The sequence below is a fragment of the Hyla sarda genome, chromosome 1, assembly GCF_029499605.1.
Source record: "Hyla sarda isolate aHylSar1 chromosome 1, aHylSar1.hap1, whole genome shotgun sequence".
Taxonomy (NCBI): Eukaryota; Metazoa; Chordata; class Amphibia; order Anura; family Hylidae; genus Hyla; species Hyla sarda.
Window position 1 is genome coordinate 333,890,142 of NC_079189.1, and position 20,029 is coordinate 333,910,170.

The following is a 20,029-nucleotide window of genomic DNA, read 5'->3' on the forward strand; positions in this document are numbered from 1 at the left end:
GGGTCTTTCAGCATGACAATGATCCCAAACACACCGCCTCGGGCAACGAAGGAGTGGCTTCGTAAGAAGCATTTCAAGGTCCTGGAGTTGCCTAGCCAGTCTCCAGATCTCAACCCCATAGAAAACCTTTGTAGGGAGTTGAAAGTCCATGTTGCCCAGCGACGGCACAAAACATCACTGCTCTAGAGAAGATCTGCATGGAGGAATGGGCCAAAATACCAGCAACAGTGTGTAATAACCTTTGAAGACTTACAGAAAATGTTTGAACTCTGTCATTGCCAACAAAGGATATATAACAAAGTATTGAGATATACTTTTGTTATTAACTAAATAGTTGTTTTCCACCATAATTTGCAAATAAATTCTTTAAAAATCAGACAAGGTGATTTTATGATTTTTTTTTCTCATTATGTCTCTCATAGTTGAGGTATACCTATGATGAAAATTACAGGCCTGTCTCATCTTTTTAAGTGGAAGAACTTGCACTATTGTTGGCTGACAAAATACTTTTTTGCCCCACTATATATATATATATATATATATATATATATATACACACACACATGGCCGTAAATGTTGGCACCCCAGAATTTTTTCTATAAGATGAAGTATTTCTCACAGAAAAGGATTGCAGTAACACATGTTTCGCTACACACGTGTTTATTCCCTTTGTATGTATTGGAACTAAACCAAAAAGGGGAGGAAAAAAGCAAATTGGACATAATGTCACACCAAACTCTAAAAATGGGCTGGACAAAATTATTGGCACGCTTAACTTAATATTTGGTTACACACCCTTTATATAAATAACTGAAATCAGAGTGCGACCAAAAATTTGTTGGTAATCCTCAGATTTCATGATGCCTTGCACACATTCAAGGCATCCAGTGCCAGACGCAGCAAAACAACCCCAAAACATCATTGAACCTCCACCATATTTCACTGTAGGAACTGTGTTCTTTTCTTTGTAGGCTCATTCCATTTCCGGTAAACAGTAGAATGATGTGCTTTACCAAAAAACTCTATCCTGGTCTTATCTGTCCACAAGACGTTTTCTCAGAAGGATTTTGGCCTACTCAAGTTCATTTTGGCAAAATGTAGTCTTGCTTTTTTATGTCTCTGTGTCAGCAGTGGGGTCCTCCTGGGTCTCCTGCCATAGCGTTTCATTTCATTTAAATGTTGACGGATAGTTTGTGCTGACACTTATGCTCCCTGAGCCTGCAGGACAGCTTGAATATCTTTGGAACTTGTTTGGGGATGCTTGTCTACCATCCAGACTTTCCTGCGTTGACACCTTTCATCAATTTTTCTCTTCCGTCCACGCACAGGGAGATTAGCTACAGTGCCATGGGTTGCAAGCTTCTTGATAATGTTGCGCACTGTGGACAAAGACAAATCTAGATTTTTGGGGATGGACTTGTAACCTTGAGATTGTTGATATTTTTCCAAAATTCTAGTTCTCAATTCCTCAGACAGTTCTCTTCTCCTCTTTCTGTTGTCCATGCTTAGTGTGGCACACACAGACACACAATGCAAAGACTAAGTGAACTTCTCTCTCTTTATCTGCTTTCAGGTGTGATTTTTATATTGCCCCAGGTGAGTTTAACGGAACATCACATGCTTGAAACAATCTTAATTTTTCCACAATTTTGAAAGGGTGCCAATAATTCTGTCCAGCCCATTTTTGGAGTTTGCTGTGACATTATGTCCAATTTGACTTTTTTCTTCCCTTTTTTGGTTTATTTCCAATACTCACAAAGGAAATAAACATGTGTATAGCAAAACATGTGTTACATGAATCCTTTTCTGTGTGAAATTTTCTAGAAAAATTTCAGAGGTGCCAACATTTACTGCCATGACTGTATGCATATACACACATATAGATAGATGAACTCAAATGAGTATATATATATATATATATATATATATATATATATATATATATAGATTCACCATTATTACTGAAACAATAGGGGAAAAAAACATGTTGAAAAATTTGAAGATAAAGCTAAAAAGTTGTTTAAAAATACAAGTAAGAATCGCTTGAAAAAGACGAGGCAGGCAAAGGAGCAAACAGCCAGAGAATTTACTCCACTTTCTGAAACTTTATACATGCTTTAAAGTGTAGGGTTTTCTTCCCAGAAAATTCACATGATTTTCAGAGTGGTTTTCAGAAAAGACGAGTGATTTTAGATGAAATGTAGGGAACATGCCCCTTTTACCGAAAACAACCCCCATTTTGTAGTTTTTTTTTTTTCTTCTGTCGCGCTTAGGCACAAAACCCGGCAAAAAGAGTCGGAATCCTGTTAGTAAATGAGGGCCAATGTGTTGCTAATTCTAAATAATCCACAAGCAGTCTAGCTGCTGTTGCTAGATCTTAGACCCTGTTAACATATGTGTTGTCATTTTTGCTCATAACAGAAGCCAAAATTCAGTGCCAGATTTATTGCAGGATGGACCCCAGCAGTGCTTTTTGTGTTATATTGGCTTCAATGGAGTCCAGTCCCATTTTGCTTTCCATAATTTTGACAGCAAGAATAGCACTGCAAATGTTGATTGGATTGCCTTCTCTGTGAGCAAAAAAGGGCATTGTTTAGAATGGGGTGTAGGTTTGATTGCCTTAAAGGAGATATCTCATGAAAAAAAGTTATCCCTTATCCACAAGATAGGGGGTAAGTTTTAGATCACGAGGGGTCCGAAGAGATAGAGATATATGGAGTGGGAGTGGCGGCCCCCGCTTCGGGTGGGGGTTGTGACACACCGCTTCAGGGGAGAGCCGTGCTTTGTACAGCGTTCGGACTATCCTGTGGATAGGGGAAATTTTTTTCCTATGAGACTACTCTAAAATGTATTTTAGCCCACAAATACATACATATCTGTAACTATTTTACATAGCTAAAACTACTATTGTTTATTTTTATGTTTTGCTTGTATAGTGCAGCATAGGCTTTTATTAGAGAATAATGTAGAGTTTTTTTTTGTGTATACCCTTTGCTACCGTTTTTTGCTGATGTAGCATACATGGGATAAGCTCCATTTTGGTTTCCAAATGTACACTGATTTAGGTTGTGTAATGCAGCCTACATTTTCCATGAATTTTCTGGCTGTTGGCGCCTAATATCACCCTGATGACCTCATTAGATTCACAAGTGGATCGGTGATGCGTCTGATGCATTTTCTTACTCAAAGTGTGTTTTTGAGAGAAATATTATCATAAAGTAAAAGTGATCTGACCTAAAACCACAATTTGTGTTTTATGAAGATTTTACATCTTTAGGTTCTTTAAGCGTTAAAAATGTGACAGTTACGGCAAAAGAGCATGCAATAATTAGCTGCAGTGTGTGAACAGTGATTTACCCAAACCATGGCAAAAATGACACATTTTTAAAAAATTTTGCCCAATAACCATACAAGCGCAATTTTTGCTGTGACTTGGGGAAAATGCAGCAAAAATTTAAAAAAGGCATCAAGAAAAACAATGGGTGAATACATCCTTAGGAGAGGTATATAACAACTACATATCCTGATCCCATAGAGATTGTACATGGAGCTTAGAGGGGTCTGGGAGCTAGTATGAAGGATCTGGTAGGTGATAATGTCATCCTCTAGTCCACAGGAAGAGCCTGACTTCCTGATGTAACCATTAGGCACTGGAAGATTTGGAGAGTCAGGACAAAATCACATGCCAAAAGAAATGTAATAAAAGACATGAATGCAGCTGATCTAAATAAATAAAATGGCACTCTAGGTGAGTTTACATGATATGGGCAAAAATAAACTGTAGTTCTGCATACTGTAAATTGGATTACTTTTAGCAAGCAGCTTGGACCTATGTATCATTAATCTGTTCCAGCTTTTAAAAGTTTAAAGGTACATCCCTATCGTAAGACATTTGGATAAATACTTGGTACAGAGATGTGGGAGAAGAAACGGTCGATTAATAATCCACCTGCACTTGTTTGGAGATGCCGTAAAACTTTTTATATCCTTAGAGGCATTTTACATGCATTTTTTCGGTTCTGTTAGACTGGCTATGAATCAGATTTACATGTAGAGTATTTTGAAATAATTAGGGGCAATATGGGGAAAATAGTCTGTAAAACCAGGACAGTAACTCTACTATCTGCAGTTCCAAACCTAAGGACTATGCGGCCACCTTTATATATCAGACCTGAGTTGAACCACTAGATTGAATGTGGATAGAGACATGTTAAAAAGGAGAATCTGCTGTAGACATAGGGTTCAGAATTCTTCTTCAATAATCTTTTTGTTCTGAGTATAGTCAGACCGGTAAGACTATTCAAGGTAATTTTATTGTTTTTACTGTCTCGAGAGATGAAACTGGATCATTTTACACATAACCTTTCACCTGGCAGAGGTAGCGACCAGAAGGAACTAGTTAGTAATTTAGCCTGCTGTTAGCTTCACAATTTCCCAATGCTGTCATCAGATATCATGTAACAATTATGCCATTCTCTTCAATATAAACAGTGCTGGGTTTTGCTTTGTTGGAAGCTTGAAGATCCACATATAGTTTGTCACTTTGGCCATGATTTATGGTCTTTCCCTCCTCCTTGTTCTTTTCTTTCTCCTTAGTCACCCAACTCTTTTTAATATCCTATTTGTAAGAAGTGACAAGAGCTCTGAAAAACCACAGCATCTAAGAAGACAAATGCCAGAGCAGTGTAATACATATCAACTAAAAGCTCATGTAAAAGAATTCTTCATTGCCGTTATTCTTTTCTTGCTGGAAGCATGGAGAGAGTAAAGCTTGCAGATTTTCTCCTGCAGCAGCCTGGCAGAGGAAAAAGTTAGGAAATACATGCAGGAGCTCAGCACAGTGTCTAGAGTGCATAGATCCAGGGCTGGCGCCTATTGGCAAGGTAGGCACTAGCCTAGAGCTCCCAGGTGATGAGGGTGCCACTCAGGGATCCAGGACTCACGTCCCAGATGTCCCGAGCAAGGGGCGCTTTAAACTTTGTGTGCGCCTTTAAGACGCACACAGAGTTCAAAGTACGCTGCGTGCGGCGGTAACAGGATTGAGTCGCGCGGCTCCATCCTGTCACTACCAAGTGGACTTTCTGTGTTCGCCGTGTGGTATATAAGGAATCTGGGGGCAATGTATATGAGAATTCTGGGGGCAATTTATAGGAGGAATCTGGGGATGATGCATATGAGGAATCTGGGGGAAATGTATATGAGAATTCTGGGGGCAATTTATATGAGGAATCTGGGGATGATGCATATGAGGAATCTGGGGGAAATGTATATGAGAATTCTGGGGACAATGTATATGAGGAATGTTGGGGCAATTTATGAGGAATGGGGGGGGAATTTATGTGAGGAATGCAGGGGCAATGTATGTGAGGAATATGGAGGCAATAAATGCAAGGAATATGGGGGAAATTTATGCGAGGAATATGGGGGCGATGTATGCAAGGAATATGGGGGCAATATAATGAATATGGGAACAATGTAAGGAATACATGGGAAATGTATGAGAGGGGGCAACATGAGGAATATGTAAGGAGCCTGCTATATACTGCTATATATATATGGGGGCAATTTGAGGGGGCACAAAGTTGGCACTATTGCTGTGTGGAGCAATACACAGGGATAGTTTGTATAGATGTGGGGATTGTGGTGGAAGGAGGAGTCTAAAATGTATGTCCAGCAGATTCCGCAAAGAGTCAATGCTGGAGAATTAAAGGGGTACTCCGGGGAACTAAATCCATAGCCCATTCTTTCCCTCTCACCAACCTATGCATTTGTCTAAATATCATTCATTAGCTATACACAACAGTTTTCCTCTTTCAGCTGTCACTTACATGCAGGAAGTGAGAGAAAAATTCATTTTTTTAGATCCACATTGTCTCCTCAGTGAGAGCAGCCCCTCCCATCAAGACAACATCACCTGATTTCTGATTGGGCTAGAGCTATGGCTTCCGAAGTGTGAATGGGAGTGCGGAATCCCATAGAAGTATAAGGGCTTTAATTTGAGGCAGAATTCTGCAAGTAGAAATTCTGCCGTGTAAATAGACCCTTAAGAAAACTAAAGTAGAAAACAAAAAAATAATAAAAAATTAAGACAGGTGATGGTTTATCATGATAGGAGGAGTAAACTGGGGGGATTAAAAAAATGTATCAACATCATGACAGGTACTCTTTCATGTCAGGCTTTTTTACTTAGTGGTTGTGTCATTAATGACAAAGTAGGTTTACCTTGTATATAAGGAAACTGCATGCATTACAGTTTATATAAAAAATTGTATCATAGCTTTCTCTACAGATAGCAATAGAGCAAGGATTGACTTGTTATAACCATTGACATGTGAGACTGCCAGGAAAATATAGGGCAACTGTATGCACAACAGACGCAATGAAGCTGATTTAGTAATTTTCTAATGACACCTTTCAAGTTCTCTCACAAGTGCATCTTAAAAAGTGGACAAAACTTTAGATGCACCAACCACAACTTATTTATAAAAAAAAAAAAAATAGTAAGGTTTGAAAGGGCTTTGTTTTAAATGTAATCTGTCATCAGTGTCACCCGCATTAACCTGTTGGTACAAGCTGATGATAATGATTCTTTCCGATCCGCGGTCCAGTTTGCCCATTATTCTCCTTATTTGGGCAGCAGGCTTAATGCACAGGCAGTGCTCCAGGAACACACTGATGTATCCTCTACAGATTCCTCACTCGGCCTAGCTGGCTTGAAGAATCTGCAACGGTGACGTCAGTGTGCTCCTAGAGCACCGCCCATGCACCAAGCCTGCTGCCCCAATAAGGAAGCAAACAAAGATACGGATCTGGGATAAGTAAGTATCAATATCATTAGGGTCAGCCGCACTACCAGCCTGTACCAACAGGTTACTGTGGATGACACTAATGACAGATTCCCTTTAAGCTCTGCAGTGTGTAGGTGGCAAGAGTTGTAGTGATTGCATAATGTATTGTGGTAATACCCTATTACAGGCATAGGCAACCTTCTGCACTGTAGATGTTATGGACTACATCTCCCTTGATGCTCTTGCAGCCAAAATACTGCCAAAGCATCATGGGAGATGTAGTCCAAAACATCTACTGTGCCAAAGGTTGCCTATGTCTGGTCTATTACATAGTCAATAAGGTTGAAAAAAGACAAGAGTCAACTTGTATCCATACTGCAGTAATCCAAAGGATGGCAAAAAAAAACAAAAAAAAAAAACTAAAGGGCAGATGACAATTGCCCCTATTAGGAGAAAAATTCCTTCCCAACTCCAGCTTTGGAACAAGAATAAGTCCCTGGATCAATGTCCCACAACCAAAGACCTGGTAACCATAGTTTGTAATATCTTGGAAGTCATCTAGGCCCCTCCTTAATTTATTCAAGGCACCAACTACCACATTATCCAGGCTAGTGTACCAAATTCCTTAATTTGCATATTTTAAAAAAAATGCATTGAACAAAAAATAAGACAAATAAACCATAGGCTGATTTGCCAGAATAACAGTGGAGCACCAGGCCACATATCTGCTCTTTACCATGGCAAGTTTTCTTGTACCAGATATGTGTATTTTGTATTCCATATTCTGTTTCCGTATACTAGGGTGTGAAAAAAAACCTTGGACTTCACTTATAACTCCTGCAAGGAGATGTGGATTTTGCTTTATGTAGATCCCCAGGTTGTGTTCCCTAGAGTAGTCACAGATTGATGGCGATAACACTAATAAATTAGTCACAATTTGTTTGACAACACAATGCTACCACCCAAGGTGTGAAGAGTAAACATGTCTGGATCAAGGAAGGCCACAGCTGAGATTGGCACCAGAAGAGGAGGCATCTGAAAGTCAGCACTAAAAATAATTGGGGGGGGGGAGTAACAAATTCAATAATATACATTAATAAATAAAATAAATTCACCCATACTACTTACCAAAGGTCTATGCTTTAATGTCTTATAGTGACCATTTAAAATGTAAAAATATATTCCATTTGCTTCTACGTGTATTCTATTTGGCTATAGTTAAACCTTTGTATATAATTGAATGCGTTGGTTTTTGGTAAGCGCTTTGATCAAACCTCCTGAGCCCCATGGGTGGTCACTTCATCAGCATCATAAATAGTGTGCTAAACAAAAGAGCTGCAAGCATATATTCTGTTTCACTGGCCACATACTAATTTGTCTGTGGATGACAAAGACACCATTCACAATGTAGACAAATCTTACTCATGTCTTTTTGGTTGTAGAACAGTTAAAAACCTCCCAGATTTCTTAAAGATTCACACAGTGCAAAAAGGAAGCCAAGCTGGGGAGTTCTTGGGAATTTGATATGCATCAAATGCTGCTGATAAATGTTCCGTTTTATGCCTGGTGCAAGAAATAAAAAAAAGCCACTACTGTCTCTGTGTGTATTTATCGTGTGTTGTCAACATGTGCTCTTCAACTATTGTTGGTCTATAATTTCGACACAACGTGCCAGTTCAAGAGGCCACAAATGATGTGAATTGTGGTCCAGTAACAGCTGGAGATTTTGGCCCTCCAAGCTATAGTCTGTACAATACGTTTAAGTAGAGAATATCTAAAGTTAATGAGATTTGTCCAACTTGTCTTTGCCAACACTCACAAAGCATCCAACATACCTACAGTAGGCTCCATCACCTGAATACACACATGGTTCTGAAGCAGATTTTCATCTCTGGCTGAATGTTGAAAGGAATATAGTAGCACTACAGCCAATGTAAAAATGTACGTCTCCCAACTTCCCCTTCAAGTAAGTAAATATCCTGCTGATTAAAAACCAAACATATAAATGTCAAAACCTCTTTTTTTAGGGCACACATTGCATCCTGCATTAAATTACCCTGTTAGAGATTGGTCCGTTATGAAATCAGGTGACGTTTTGTAGAGGTTTGTTGGCACAAGAGAGTTTCCTTTCAGTTCAGCTTGGCTTTGGTTTATGTTGCCTTGACTGCCAAAATTCGGTAAAATATGGAAACTTATACTTTCTCTTTTTGCTTTCTACTCGCTATCCCACACACTGGGGATCATTTATCTTGTGCCATGGCAGGACTGATGCAGATTTAGCGGCAGCAGTCTTGTGTTTAGCTGTCTTCCTGTACTTTAGGATTTCAGCACTCACACACTCTGTAGTTTACCAAGTGCTCTTAATTTGCAGTTTATGATTTCAGGCAAAAGTTTTTCTTTTTCATTTAAGACTACTGAATAAAAAAATTTCAGATTTATTTACTTTTTCTTTCATTTAGTGCCACTGTGCAATAGTTAAAGTTTCTGTATATTTCCTTAGGTATGCAAGAAGCTGTAGTGGTTTGTTTGAACAAACAGACTAGATCAACAGTAGTAGAAAGCCTGTGTGTGGCCAATAGACGTCCTCCTCCGCTCTTAAAGTCATGCAATATGGAGGCATGCCCCCCAAGGTAAGATTGCTTAAATGCATGTATTTCATGAGATTGTTTGGAGCACAAGTACAGAAAATATGTTGTGTATTTTAGATTAATAGTTGTGTATTTTAGTTCAGCAATCCATATAAGGCATAGAGTTGTCATGTAGGCAATATCCAAAAGACTTCCAGAAAAGGAAGGTGTTCCACATACTTACCTCTTAAGATCCTTTCAGACAGACAACTGCTGCCAGGTTACGAGCAGTAATCAAGTTGTTTAGCACTCTTAAAGACCCTTTGCATGACTCAATGAGCATGAGTCCATGCCTCCATTTTTACTGCCTCCATTTGTTGGCTGGGCATCTTCTGTTACACAGAGAGATGTGCAGTCGATAATTGAGGATTTTGTAGCCTGCTAAACAATGTGATAGGTAATTTGCTTGTTCGTCAGCTGATCTCTGGGCCTATCACAAAGGGCAATATCTTTCTGTTCGGTTGATTTTCTGTGTAATAAGTCCCTTACTGTTCCTCCGCTAATAGCTGAATGTTTGGTCAAAGGACACAGCTCGGTGTGGGCAATGAAGCAATGCATTTTAAAGTTCTGCTCCCTGACAGGTGACCTTGCTATTATCACACACAAATGTCATGGATGTGCAGTAGCCTAACTTTTTTTTAAATCTGATGTCTGTATAAAGGTCTGCTTGGGGTCTGTATATTGGGTTTAGATCTGGACTGGGGTCAGAAAAAAGATGTCTGGTCTGGTGCCTAAACAGTATATCTGTCTAGCAGATTTGGGGTAGTCTGTATTTATTTATGGTGTTTGTCTGGTGTGTGAAATGTATTCTTTTTGGGGTGTGCTTAAGGGGGTAATATGTAATGTTGTAGTAGGGGTGCATCCTACGTAAAGGTTTGCCACAAGGAAGAAATTTAGTACAGTGTGCTATGACTGCTACATTTTTCCAACTTTAGCAAGCAGTACCTCATGCATATAAATGGTTTAATATTATACAGTTTTTGCCCATTAATGGGAACTGTGTGGCAAATAAGCAACATCTAACAACTTTTCTCAGCATGATCAACATTGTGGTAGAATGCAGCACCTCTAATGAAAATGTTACTTTTTCTGATTTATAGCCTGTTTTTTTTTTTTTTTTTTTAGCTGATCCATAGTACTCGCAAACATATAGTAGAGTACAAAAACATACAAATTCAAAAGGCTACCTTTATACTTAAATAATAAAACATTCATACTTAAATCATTAAATATTCAATTGAGATAAGTATTCAGTTGAAGCCCCTTTGACAGCGATTACAGCCTCCAGTATTCTTGGGGATGAGGTTCACACACTTGGATTTGGGGATTTTCTGCCATTCTTCCCTGCAGATCCTCTCAAGTTCTCTCAGGTTGGAAGGGGACAGTTGGTGGACAGCCATTTTCAGGTCTCTCCAAAGATGTTCCATTGGGTTCTTATTTTTTACAGTGACATTTTATCCATCAATATTCCTCATATAATATAGTTTACTGGGTCTGATGACCTAAAAACAGTATCAAATATTTCTAAGATTGTTAGTTCAGCTCAGCTAAGACCCACAGTCTGGCTGTAATATGACCACAAAATACGCTTGAAACCAGTCCTGTTATCAGTATTAAGATTTTTCTATTTGATGCATCACATTTTCAACTCCCTGCCATCTCTAGATGTAAACATACAGTTTTAGAAGAAAACCTTTCCCATGAAATACTAACACCAGGTCTTGAAGGAATTCCCTACTAGATAATTTCTACTTGTTAGAAGAATCCCAAAGTGTCCCACTGTATGGTTTCACACTGCTCAGCTGTAACGTGTAGGAGAACCATAGAGTAAGGAATTATCTGGTGGGAAGTGTTTTGAAAGATGCCCAGATTGTCTTCTGTAAAAAAACAAAGCTGTACATACCCTATGCGCTCCCCTGCTGCTTCTGGTAATGGTAGTGATGTCCCGCCTCAGCTATCGGCTGATTGGTTGAACAAAACATGACATATCTGACCACAGAAACAGAAAGAGGAGCATGGATGAGATCAGGGCTGGACTTATACGTCATATTGCCGCTCAGCCAATCACTGACTGAGACGGGACACCACTGCAGCCAGGGATTGGCTGAATGGCAGTTGAGATATTGACCCCCAGCACCTAGAAGAGGAGAGCACCAGAGACCAAGAGCAGCATCACCGAAGCAGTACAGTTTTTCTTTTTTTGTTTTGTTTTTTAAAGCTGCCTTTGGTTGCTGCCTGAGAGCAATGAGACCCTGACTGAACAAAACATTTGACATGTCTTGTTAAATGTAAAAAAAAAAAATGTATTAATGACAGGGACACTTTAAGAGAGCATCTTTCCTGTAAAACAAGAATTAAGAATTTGGAAGTAACCAGATACTATTTATAAAAAGGCACATACTTAAAGGGGTACTCCGGTGGTAAATTTTTTGACTATATGGCATCTTCTTTATAAGTTTATTTTTTTTGCAATATACATGTGTTATATGTTTTGGCAGCATGTATGTGTTTTTCTTACCTGTTTGTTGGGCAGGAAGTTCTGTAGTTCAGAGGGTTTTCTTTTACTGTTGTCCACAGTTCTGAGTCTGTTGTGGAGCATGAGAGAAATAAGCCACGCCCCCTCATCTCATCCAGCTCAGTTCACAGCTCCTCACCTCCCCTCCCCCTGCTCTGTATACTGAGGACGCAGGTCTGCACAGGAGAAGGACCTCACAGAGAAGATAAGTGTTATCTGAAGGGGAGGATGAGAAGGTGCACGGGCTGGGGATGTATGGACTACAGGGGAATAAATCTCATACTGGGAATGATCTCTATATGTGAAGGGGGAGGGGGGACTCCTGAATGACACATGCTGGGAGTTGTAGTCCCTGTTGTGTGTGTGTGTGTGTATGCTAGTGTTTACATACCAGTGTGCCTCCAGCTGTTGCAAAACTTAAACTCCCAGAATGCCCTGACAGACTTTGGGAATGCTGGGAGTTGTAGATTTGCAACAGCTGGAGGCACACTGGTTGGGAAACACTGTTCTAGCCTATTCAGCATGCACATCATGTTACACCAGTGTTTCCCAACCAGTGGGCCTCCAGCTGTTGCAAAACTACAACTCCTAGCATGCCCAAAGGCTGTCAGGGCATGCTGGGAGTTGTAGTTTTGCAACACCTGGAGGCACCCTGGTTGGGAAACACTAGTGTATGCCCTACAGAGGTGTGGTGAACTACAACCCCCAGGAGACTACAGAGGCAGCATGCTGGTGTTATACCACAGACTGTAGACTCCTGAATGACACATGCTGGGAGTTGTAGTCCCTTTTGTGTGTGTATGCCAGTGTATCCCAACCAAGGCTGATTATATTAGTGTGCTGTGTATAAGGGGGCTGACCCGGGAAAATAGTAGGATGGGTAAAGGGCCGAACAAACAATCAAAAAAAAAAAGGAGCCGCCCCAAACCAGCAAGGCATGTGGCATGCTGGGATTTGTAGTTTTCAGCACAGCAAGAAACAGGAAATAGAAGCAAAAATAGGAAAACAAAGTGGGGGATAAAAAGACAACAAAGAACAGAAATAGAGTCACCTAAACAACAAGAATAGAAATTAAACAAAACAAATAGGGTCAAAAAAGGAAAAACACGTTGACCACCGGAGTACCCCTTTAAGGGTTTTAGTTAAGTCATGTTGGATTACCACTGTTCTACCATATTGCTGTTTCCTTCCTATTAGGATTTTCAAAGCCCTGATATAATTTTATATCATCTAGATCATGTAGAATGCATATTTTAAAAGGAACAGGTCAATTTACCTCAATACACTGTCTATAATAATAAACTGATACATTACTAACAAGGAACTTAGGTGGGTGCCTCTGGTTTGGTTGATATTCCCAGTCAGGATTCAAGGCTCTTCAGTAGGTGGGACATTGATGTACAGGGTATTCCCCTACAGGGGGCACTAGGGAAACACCTAATTTGCAAAACACTTTTTAAAATAGTGTACACTGTTTATACAGCCAACAATTTGTTGTACAATAAAAAAAAATATAAAAAAAAACATTATTCAGCAAAAATGGCGGTATGAAAACATTGCTTCAATTGGAGTAGGCTTTTGGTTGCGGTGTATAAACAGTCATCTGCCATGTACAGAAATAGAAGACCACAGCGGTTTAATCACTCAGCATGGGTTACTGTGTGAAAAGAATTTGTGAGATGTGTGAGGGGATGGGGAAATAAAGTCAGAAATAGAAGCCAGATGCCTGCTTTCTTCTTTCGTTTATACTTTATACAAATACATTTCTCTTCTTTAGAGATCAGAATATCTAGGAAAATATACTTAATAAGCATAAGAGAAATTGTATTTATGTACTACTAGAATTGACATTGACTGGGGAGTGCCTACGTTTTCCTAAATGGCAGCAAAATGTTTTTATAACTTATTTTTATAGTCAAGATAACTGCAATATCTATCCTCTATTAGCTGCCTTTATACTGAATGGGCAATGCCCGAAGCTTGGTTTATAGAACAGACATTTTACTTTCACCTTTGCAGAAGCTAACAATCTACATTTCCATTGTACACCCATTGGGCCTTATTACTTTGTATGAATATTATCTCAACAAGCCAATACTTGCCCGTGTAATAGGGACAGCCATCAGCCAAAGAATAAGCGAATGCCCACTTTTGACATTTTTTTAAATTGTTGTTCGTTAGCCCAAGATTGCCTTGTGCAATGGGGCATGTGCGACCAGCGAATGAAAAGAGTAAAGGGCAGATGAATGGTCTAAGTGATTGTTCGCATACCCCTGTCCACGCTATACGGAGATGTGTATAATCAAGTGAGATCTTTTTAATAAATCAAATAGCAACAAATACAGAATTCGGAAGTAATATAGAGGGATCCCTCATTTACTGTACCTAGGGTTAAGAGAGACTACAAAAAGCATCAGTCAATCTGGAGAATGAATACATCTGACCATTACATAAACAGTATTGATTTCAATGAAACTGTATGATGCTTATTTTCCCCTTAGACAGCATTATTTTCCCATTAGACAGAATATCAGACAATTTCAGCACTTGTTTTCTTCACAAATTACAGTGTGAGGGAATGGGAGACCCTTGTGGAAGGCAGAGACCCTGTAATTAAATGGGCACTGTCAGATACAAACACTTTTGATATGTTGTAAAGCATGCAAAATCAATAGGTTTTGCAATTGCTTTCATTAGAACATTTTCAGTATTTCATACTGAAAAAGCCAGTCAAACAACTGCCCCCCCTGCCTTCTTGGACACATACTAGTCCTGCTGTGTCCTTGCATCATCACCTATGTCATGGACAGACATCCTTGATTGACAGCTGTGAGCGCAGGGCTCACACCTGGAGAGGAAAAATCCTCCCACTGTCAGTTTGTGCCCCGCTACTGTCAGTGAGGACATGCTGGGAGTTGTAGTTTTGCTAATGCTAGGGGAGATGTGAGCAGACAGCATACTGAGGGAGGGGTGCGGAGACCTGCACAGTGAGGCCACGCCCCCTCCCTTTGAGAGGAATTCAGACTAGTGAGCTAAATTTAAAGTGTATTATAAAAATAAATAAAGGTGTTAGACACATAAAAATAGATGTACATGGTCAGGATTAGATACTGAGTGATATATTAAAAAAAACTATTTTGTTGGATCTGACAGGTATGCTTTAACTAATCTTTGTGAAACCCTTGTTGTTATCCTTTATGGACATCCCCTTTAGATTGCCTCCGTTTGGTCATTTCCAGATTGTTGTCACGATGCCGGCTGGCAGGTAGTGGATCCTCTGTGCCAGAGAGGGATTGGCGTGGACCGTGCTAGTGGACCGGTTCTAAGCCACTACTGGTTTTCACCAGAGCCCGCCGCAAAGCGGGATGGTCTTGCTGCGGCGGTAGTGACCAGGTCGTATCCACTAGCAACGGCTCACCTCTCTGGCTGCTGAAGATAGGCGCGGTACAAGGGAGTAGGCAAAAGCAAGGTCGGACGTAGCAGAAGGTCGGGGCAGGCAGCAAGGATCGTAGTCAGGGGCAACGGCAGAAGGTCTGGAAACACAGGCAAGGAACACACAAGGAACGCTTTCACTGGCACTAAGGCAACAAGATCCGGCGAGGGAGTGAAGGGGAAGTGAGGTGATATAGGGAAGTGCACAGGTGTAAACACTAATTGGAACCACTGCGCCAATCAGCGGCGCAGTGGCCCTTTAAATCGCAGAGACCCGGCGCGCGCGCGCCCTAGGGAGCGGGGCCGCGCGCGCCGGGACAGAACAGACGGAGAGCGAGTCAGGTAGGGGAGCCGGGGTGCGCATCGCGAGCGGGCGCTACCCGCATCGCGAATCGCATCCCGGCTGGCAGCGGAATCGCAGCGCCCCGGGTCAGAGGACGTGACCGGAGCGCTGCCGCGGGGAGAGTGAAGCGAGCGCTCCGGGGAGGAGCGGGGACCCGGAGCGCTCGGCGTAACAGTACCCCCCCCCTTGGGTCTCCCCCTCTTCTTAGAGCCTGAGAACCTGAGGAGCAGACTTTTGTCTAGGATGTTGTCCTCAGGTTCCCAGGATCTCTCTTCAGGACCACAACCCTCAAAGTCCACTAAAAAAAAATTTCTCCCTCTGACCTTTTTGGCAGCTAAAATTTCTTTGACCGAGAAGATGTCCGAGGAGCCGGAAACAGGAGTGGGAGGAACAGACTTGGGAGAAAAACGGTTGAGGATGAGTGGTTTGAGAAGAGAGACGTGAAAGGCATTAGGGATACGAAGAGAGGGAGGAAGAAGAAGTTTATAAGAGACAGGATTAATTTGACACAAAATTTTGAAAGGACCAAGATAGCGTGGTCCCAACTTGTAGCTAGGGACACGGAAGCGGACATATTTAGCGGAGAGCCATACCTTGTCTCCAGGGGAAAAAACGGGGGGAGCTCTTCTTTTCTTATCCGCGAACTTCTTCATGCGTGATGAAGCCTGTAAGAGAGAATTTTGGGTCTCTCTCCATATGATGGAAAGGTCACGAGAAATTTCATCCACAGCGGGCAGACCAGAGGGCAAGGGAGTAGGGAGGGGGGGAAGAGGGTGACGGCCGTACACCACGAAAAATGGGGATTTGGAGGAAGACTCAGAGACCCTGAAGTTATACGAGAATTCGGCCCATGGGAGGAGATCTGCCCAGTCATCCTGGCGGGAGGAAACAAAATGTCGCAAATAATCACCCAAGATCTGGTTAATCCTTTCTACTTGTCCATTGGACTGGGGATGATATGCAGAAGAAAAATTTAATTTAATCTTGAGTTGTTTACAGAGAGCCCTCCAGAATTTAGACACGAATTGGACGCCTCTATCCGAGACAATCTGCGTAGGCAATCCGTGAAGACGAAAAATGTGTACAAAAAATTGTTTAGCCAACTGAGGCGCAGAAGGAAGACCAGGAAGAGGGATGAAATGTGCCATTTTGGAGAATCGATCAACGACCACCCAAATAACAGTGTTGCCACGGGAAGGGGGTAAATCAGTAATAAAATCCATACCAATCAGAGACCAAGGCTGTTCGGGGACAGGCAGAGGATGAAGAAAACCAGCGGGCTTCTGGCGAGGAGTCTTATCCCGGGCACAGATAGTGCAGGCTCGCACAAAGTCCACAACATCCGTCTCCAGAGTCGGCCACCAATAGAAGCGGGAGATGAGTTGCACAGATTTCTTGATACCCGCATGACCTGCGAGATGGGAGGAGTGACCCCATTTGAGGATTCCGAGGCGTTGGCGAGGAGAAACAAAGGTCTTTCCTGGAGGAGTCTGCCTGATGGAGGCAGGAGAAGTGGAGATCAGGCAGTCAGGTGGAATGATGTGTTGCGGAGAGAGTTCAACTTCTGAGGCATCCGAGGAACGAGAGAGAGCATCGGCCCTAATGTTCTTATCGGCAGGACGAAAGTGAATCTCAAAATTAAATCGGGCAAAGAACAGAGACCACCGGGCCTGGCGAGGATTCAGCCGTTGGGCAGACTGGAGGTAGGAGAGGTTCTTGTGGTCGGTGTAGATAATAACAGGAGAACTTGATCCCTCCAGCAGATGCCTCCATTCCTCAAGTGCTAATTTAATGGCTAGAAGCTCTCGATCCCCGATGGAGTAGTTCCTCTCCGCTGGAGAGAAGGTCCTAGAGAAAAAACCACAAGTGACAGCATGCCCGGAAGAATTTTTTTGTAGAAGAACAGCTCCAGCTCCCACTGAGGAGGCATCAACCTCCAATAGGAAGGGTTTGGAAGGGTCAGGTCTGGAGAGGACGGGAGCCGAAGAAAAGGCAGACTTGAGTCGTTTAAAGGCGTCTTCTGCTTGAGGAGGCCAGGACTTGGGATCAGCATTTTTTTTGGTTAAAGCCACGATAGGAGCCACAATGGTAGAAAAATGTGGAATAAATTGCCTGTAATAATTGGCGAACCCCAAAAAGCGTTGGATGGCACGGAGTCCGGAGGGGCGTGGCCAATCTAAGACGGCAGAGAGTTTGTCTGGATCCATCTGTAGTCCCTGGCCAGAGACCAAATATCCTAGAAAAGGAAGAGATTGGCATTCAAACAGACATTTCTCAATTTTGGCATAGAGTTGGTTGTCACGAAGTCTCTGAAGAACCATACGGACATGCTGGCGGTGTTCTTCTAGATTGGCAGAAAAAATTAGGATATCGTCCAGATATACAACAACACAGGAGTATAACAGATCACGAAAAATTTCATTGACAAAGTCTTGGAAGACGGCAGGGGCGTTGCACAGTCCAAAGGGCATGACCAGATACTCAAAGTGTCCATCTCTGGTGTTAAATGCCGTTTTCCACTCGTCCCCCTCTCTGATGCGGATGAGGTTATAGGCGCCTCTTAAGTCCAATTTAGTGAAGATGTGGGCACCTTGGAGGCGATCAAAGAGTTCAGAGATGAGGGGTAAGGGGTAGCGGTTCTTAACCGTGATTTTATTAAGACCGCGGTAGTCAATGCAAGGACGTAGGGAGCCATCCTTTTTGGACACAAAGAAAAATCCGGCTCCGGCAGGAGAGGAGGATTTACGGATAAAGCCCTTTTTTAGATTCTCCTGGACGTATTCGGACATGGCAAGAGTCTCTGGGGCAGAGAGAGGATAAATTCTGCCCCGGGGTGGAGTAGTGCCCGGGAGGAGGTCGATAGGGCAATCATAAGGCCTGTGAGGAGGTAGAGTCTCAGCTTGTTTTTTGCAGAACACATCCGCGAAGTCCATATAGGCCTTAGGGAGACCGGTTACTGGAGGAACCACAGAGTTACGGCAAGGGTTACTGGGAACCGGTTTTAGACAGTTCTTGGAACAAGAGGACCCCCAACTCTTGATCTCCCCAGTGGACCAATCCAGGGTAGGGGAATGAAGTTGAAGCCAGGGAAGTCCAAGGAGAATTTCCGAGGTGCAATTGGGGAGGACCAAAAGTTCAATCCTCTCATGATGAGATCCGATGCTCATAAGAAGGGGCTCCGTGCGGAAACGTATGGTACAGTCCAATCTTTCATTATTTACACAATTGATGTAGAGGGGTCTGGCGAGACTGGTCACCGGGATGTTGAACCTGTTGACGAGAGAGGCCAAAATAAAATTTCCTGCAGATCCAGAGTCCAAGAAGGCCACTGTAGAGAAGGAGAAGGCAGAGGCAGACATCCGCACAGGCACAGTAAGACGTGGAGAAGCTGAGTAGACATCAAGGACTGTCTCACCTTTGTGCGGAGTCAGCGTACGTCTTTCCAGGCGGGGAGGACGGATAGGACAATCTCTCAGGAAGTGTTCGGTACTAGCACAGTACAGGCAGAGGTTCTCCATACGGCGTCGTGTCCTCTCTTGAGGTGTCAGGCGAGACCGGTCGACCTGCATAGCCTCCACGGCGGGAGGCACAGGAACAGATTGCAGGGGACCAGAGGAGAGAGGAGCCGAGGAGAAGAAACGCCTCGTGCGAACAGAGTCCATATCTTGGCGGAGTTCCTGACGCCTTTCGGAAAAACGCATGTCAATGCGAGTGGCTAGGTGAATAAGTTCATGTAGATTAGCAGGAATTTCTCGTGCGGCCAGAACATCTTTAATGTTGCTGGATAGGCCTTTTTTGAAGGTCGCGCAGAGGGCCTCATTATTCCAGGACAATTCTGAAGCAAGAGTACGGAATTGTACGGCATACTCGCCAACGGAAGAATTACCCTGGACCAGGTTCAACAGGGCAGTCTCAGCAGAAGAGGCTCGGGCAGGTTCCTCAAAGACACTTCGGATTTCCGAGAAGAAGGAGTGTACAGAGGCAGTGACGGGGTCATTGCGGTCCCAGAGCGGTGTGGCCCATGACAGGGCTTTTCCGGACAGAAGGCTGACTACGAAAGCCACCTTAGACCTTTCAGTGGGAAACAGGTCCGACATCATCTCCAGATGCAGGGAACATTGGGAAAGAAAGCCACGGCAAAACTTAGAGTCCCCATCAAATTTATCCGGCAAGGATAAGCGTATCCCAGGAGCGGCCACTCGCTGCGGAGGAGGTGCAGGAGCTGGCGGAGGAGATGACTGCTGAAGCTGTGGTAGTAACTGTTGTAGCATAACGGTCAGTTGAGACAGCTGTTGGCCTTGTTGCGCTATCTGTTGTGACTGCT

General features: G+C 42.6%; 1 protein-coding gene across 3 annotated transcripts in view; it reads left to right on the forward strand.

The window, feature by feature from the left end:
• Positions 1 to 20,029, forward strand: part of ADAMTSL1 (ADAMTS like 1) — a 956,942-nt gene that overhangs the window by 832,469 nt on the left and 104,444 nt on the right. For all 3 annotated transcript variants that reach the window (XM_056519753.1, XM_056519743.1, XM_056519759.1), the window contains one exon: positions 9,289 to 9,418. In XM_056519753.1, coding sequence (XP_056375728.1) covers positions 9,289 to 9,418 — 130 coding nt within the window. The remainder of the gene's footprint in view (positions 1 to 9,288; positions 9,419 to 20,029) is intronic.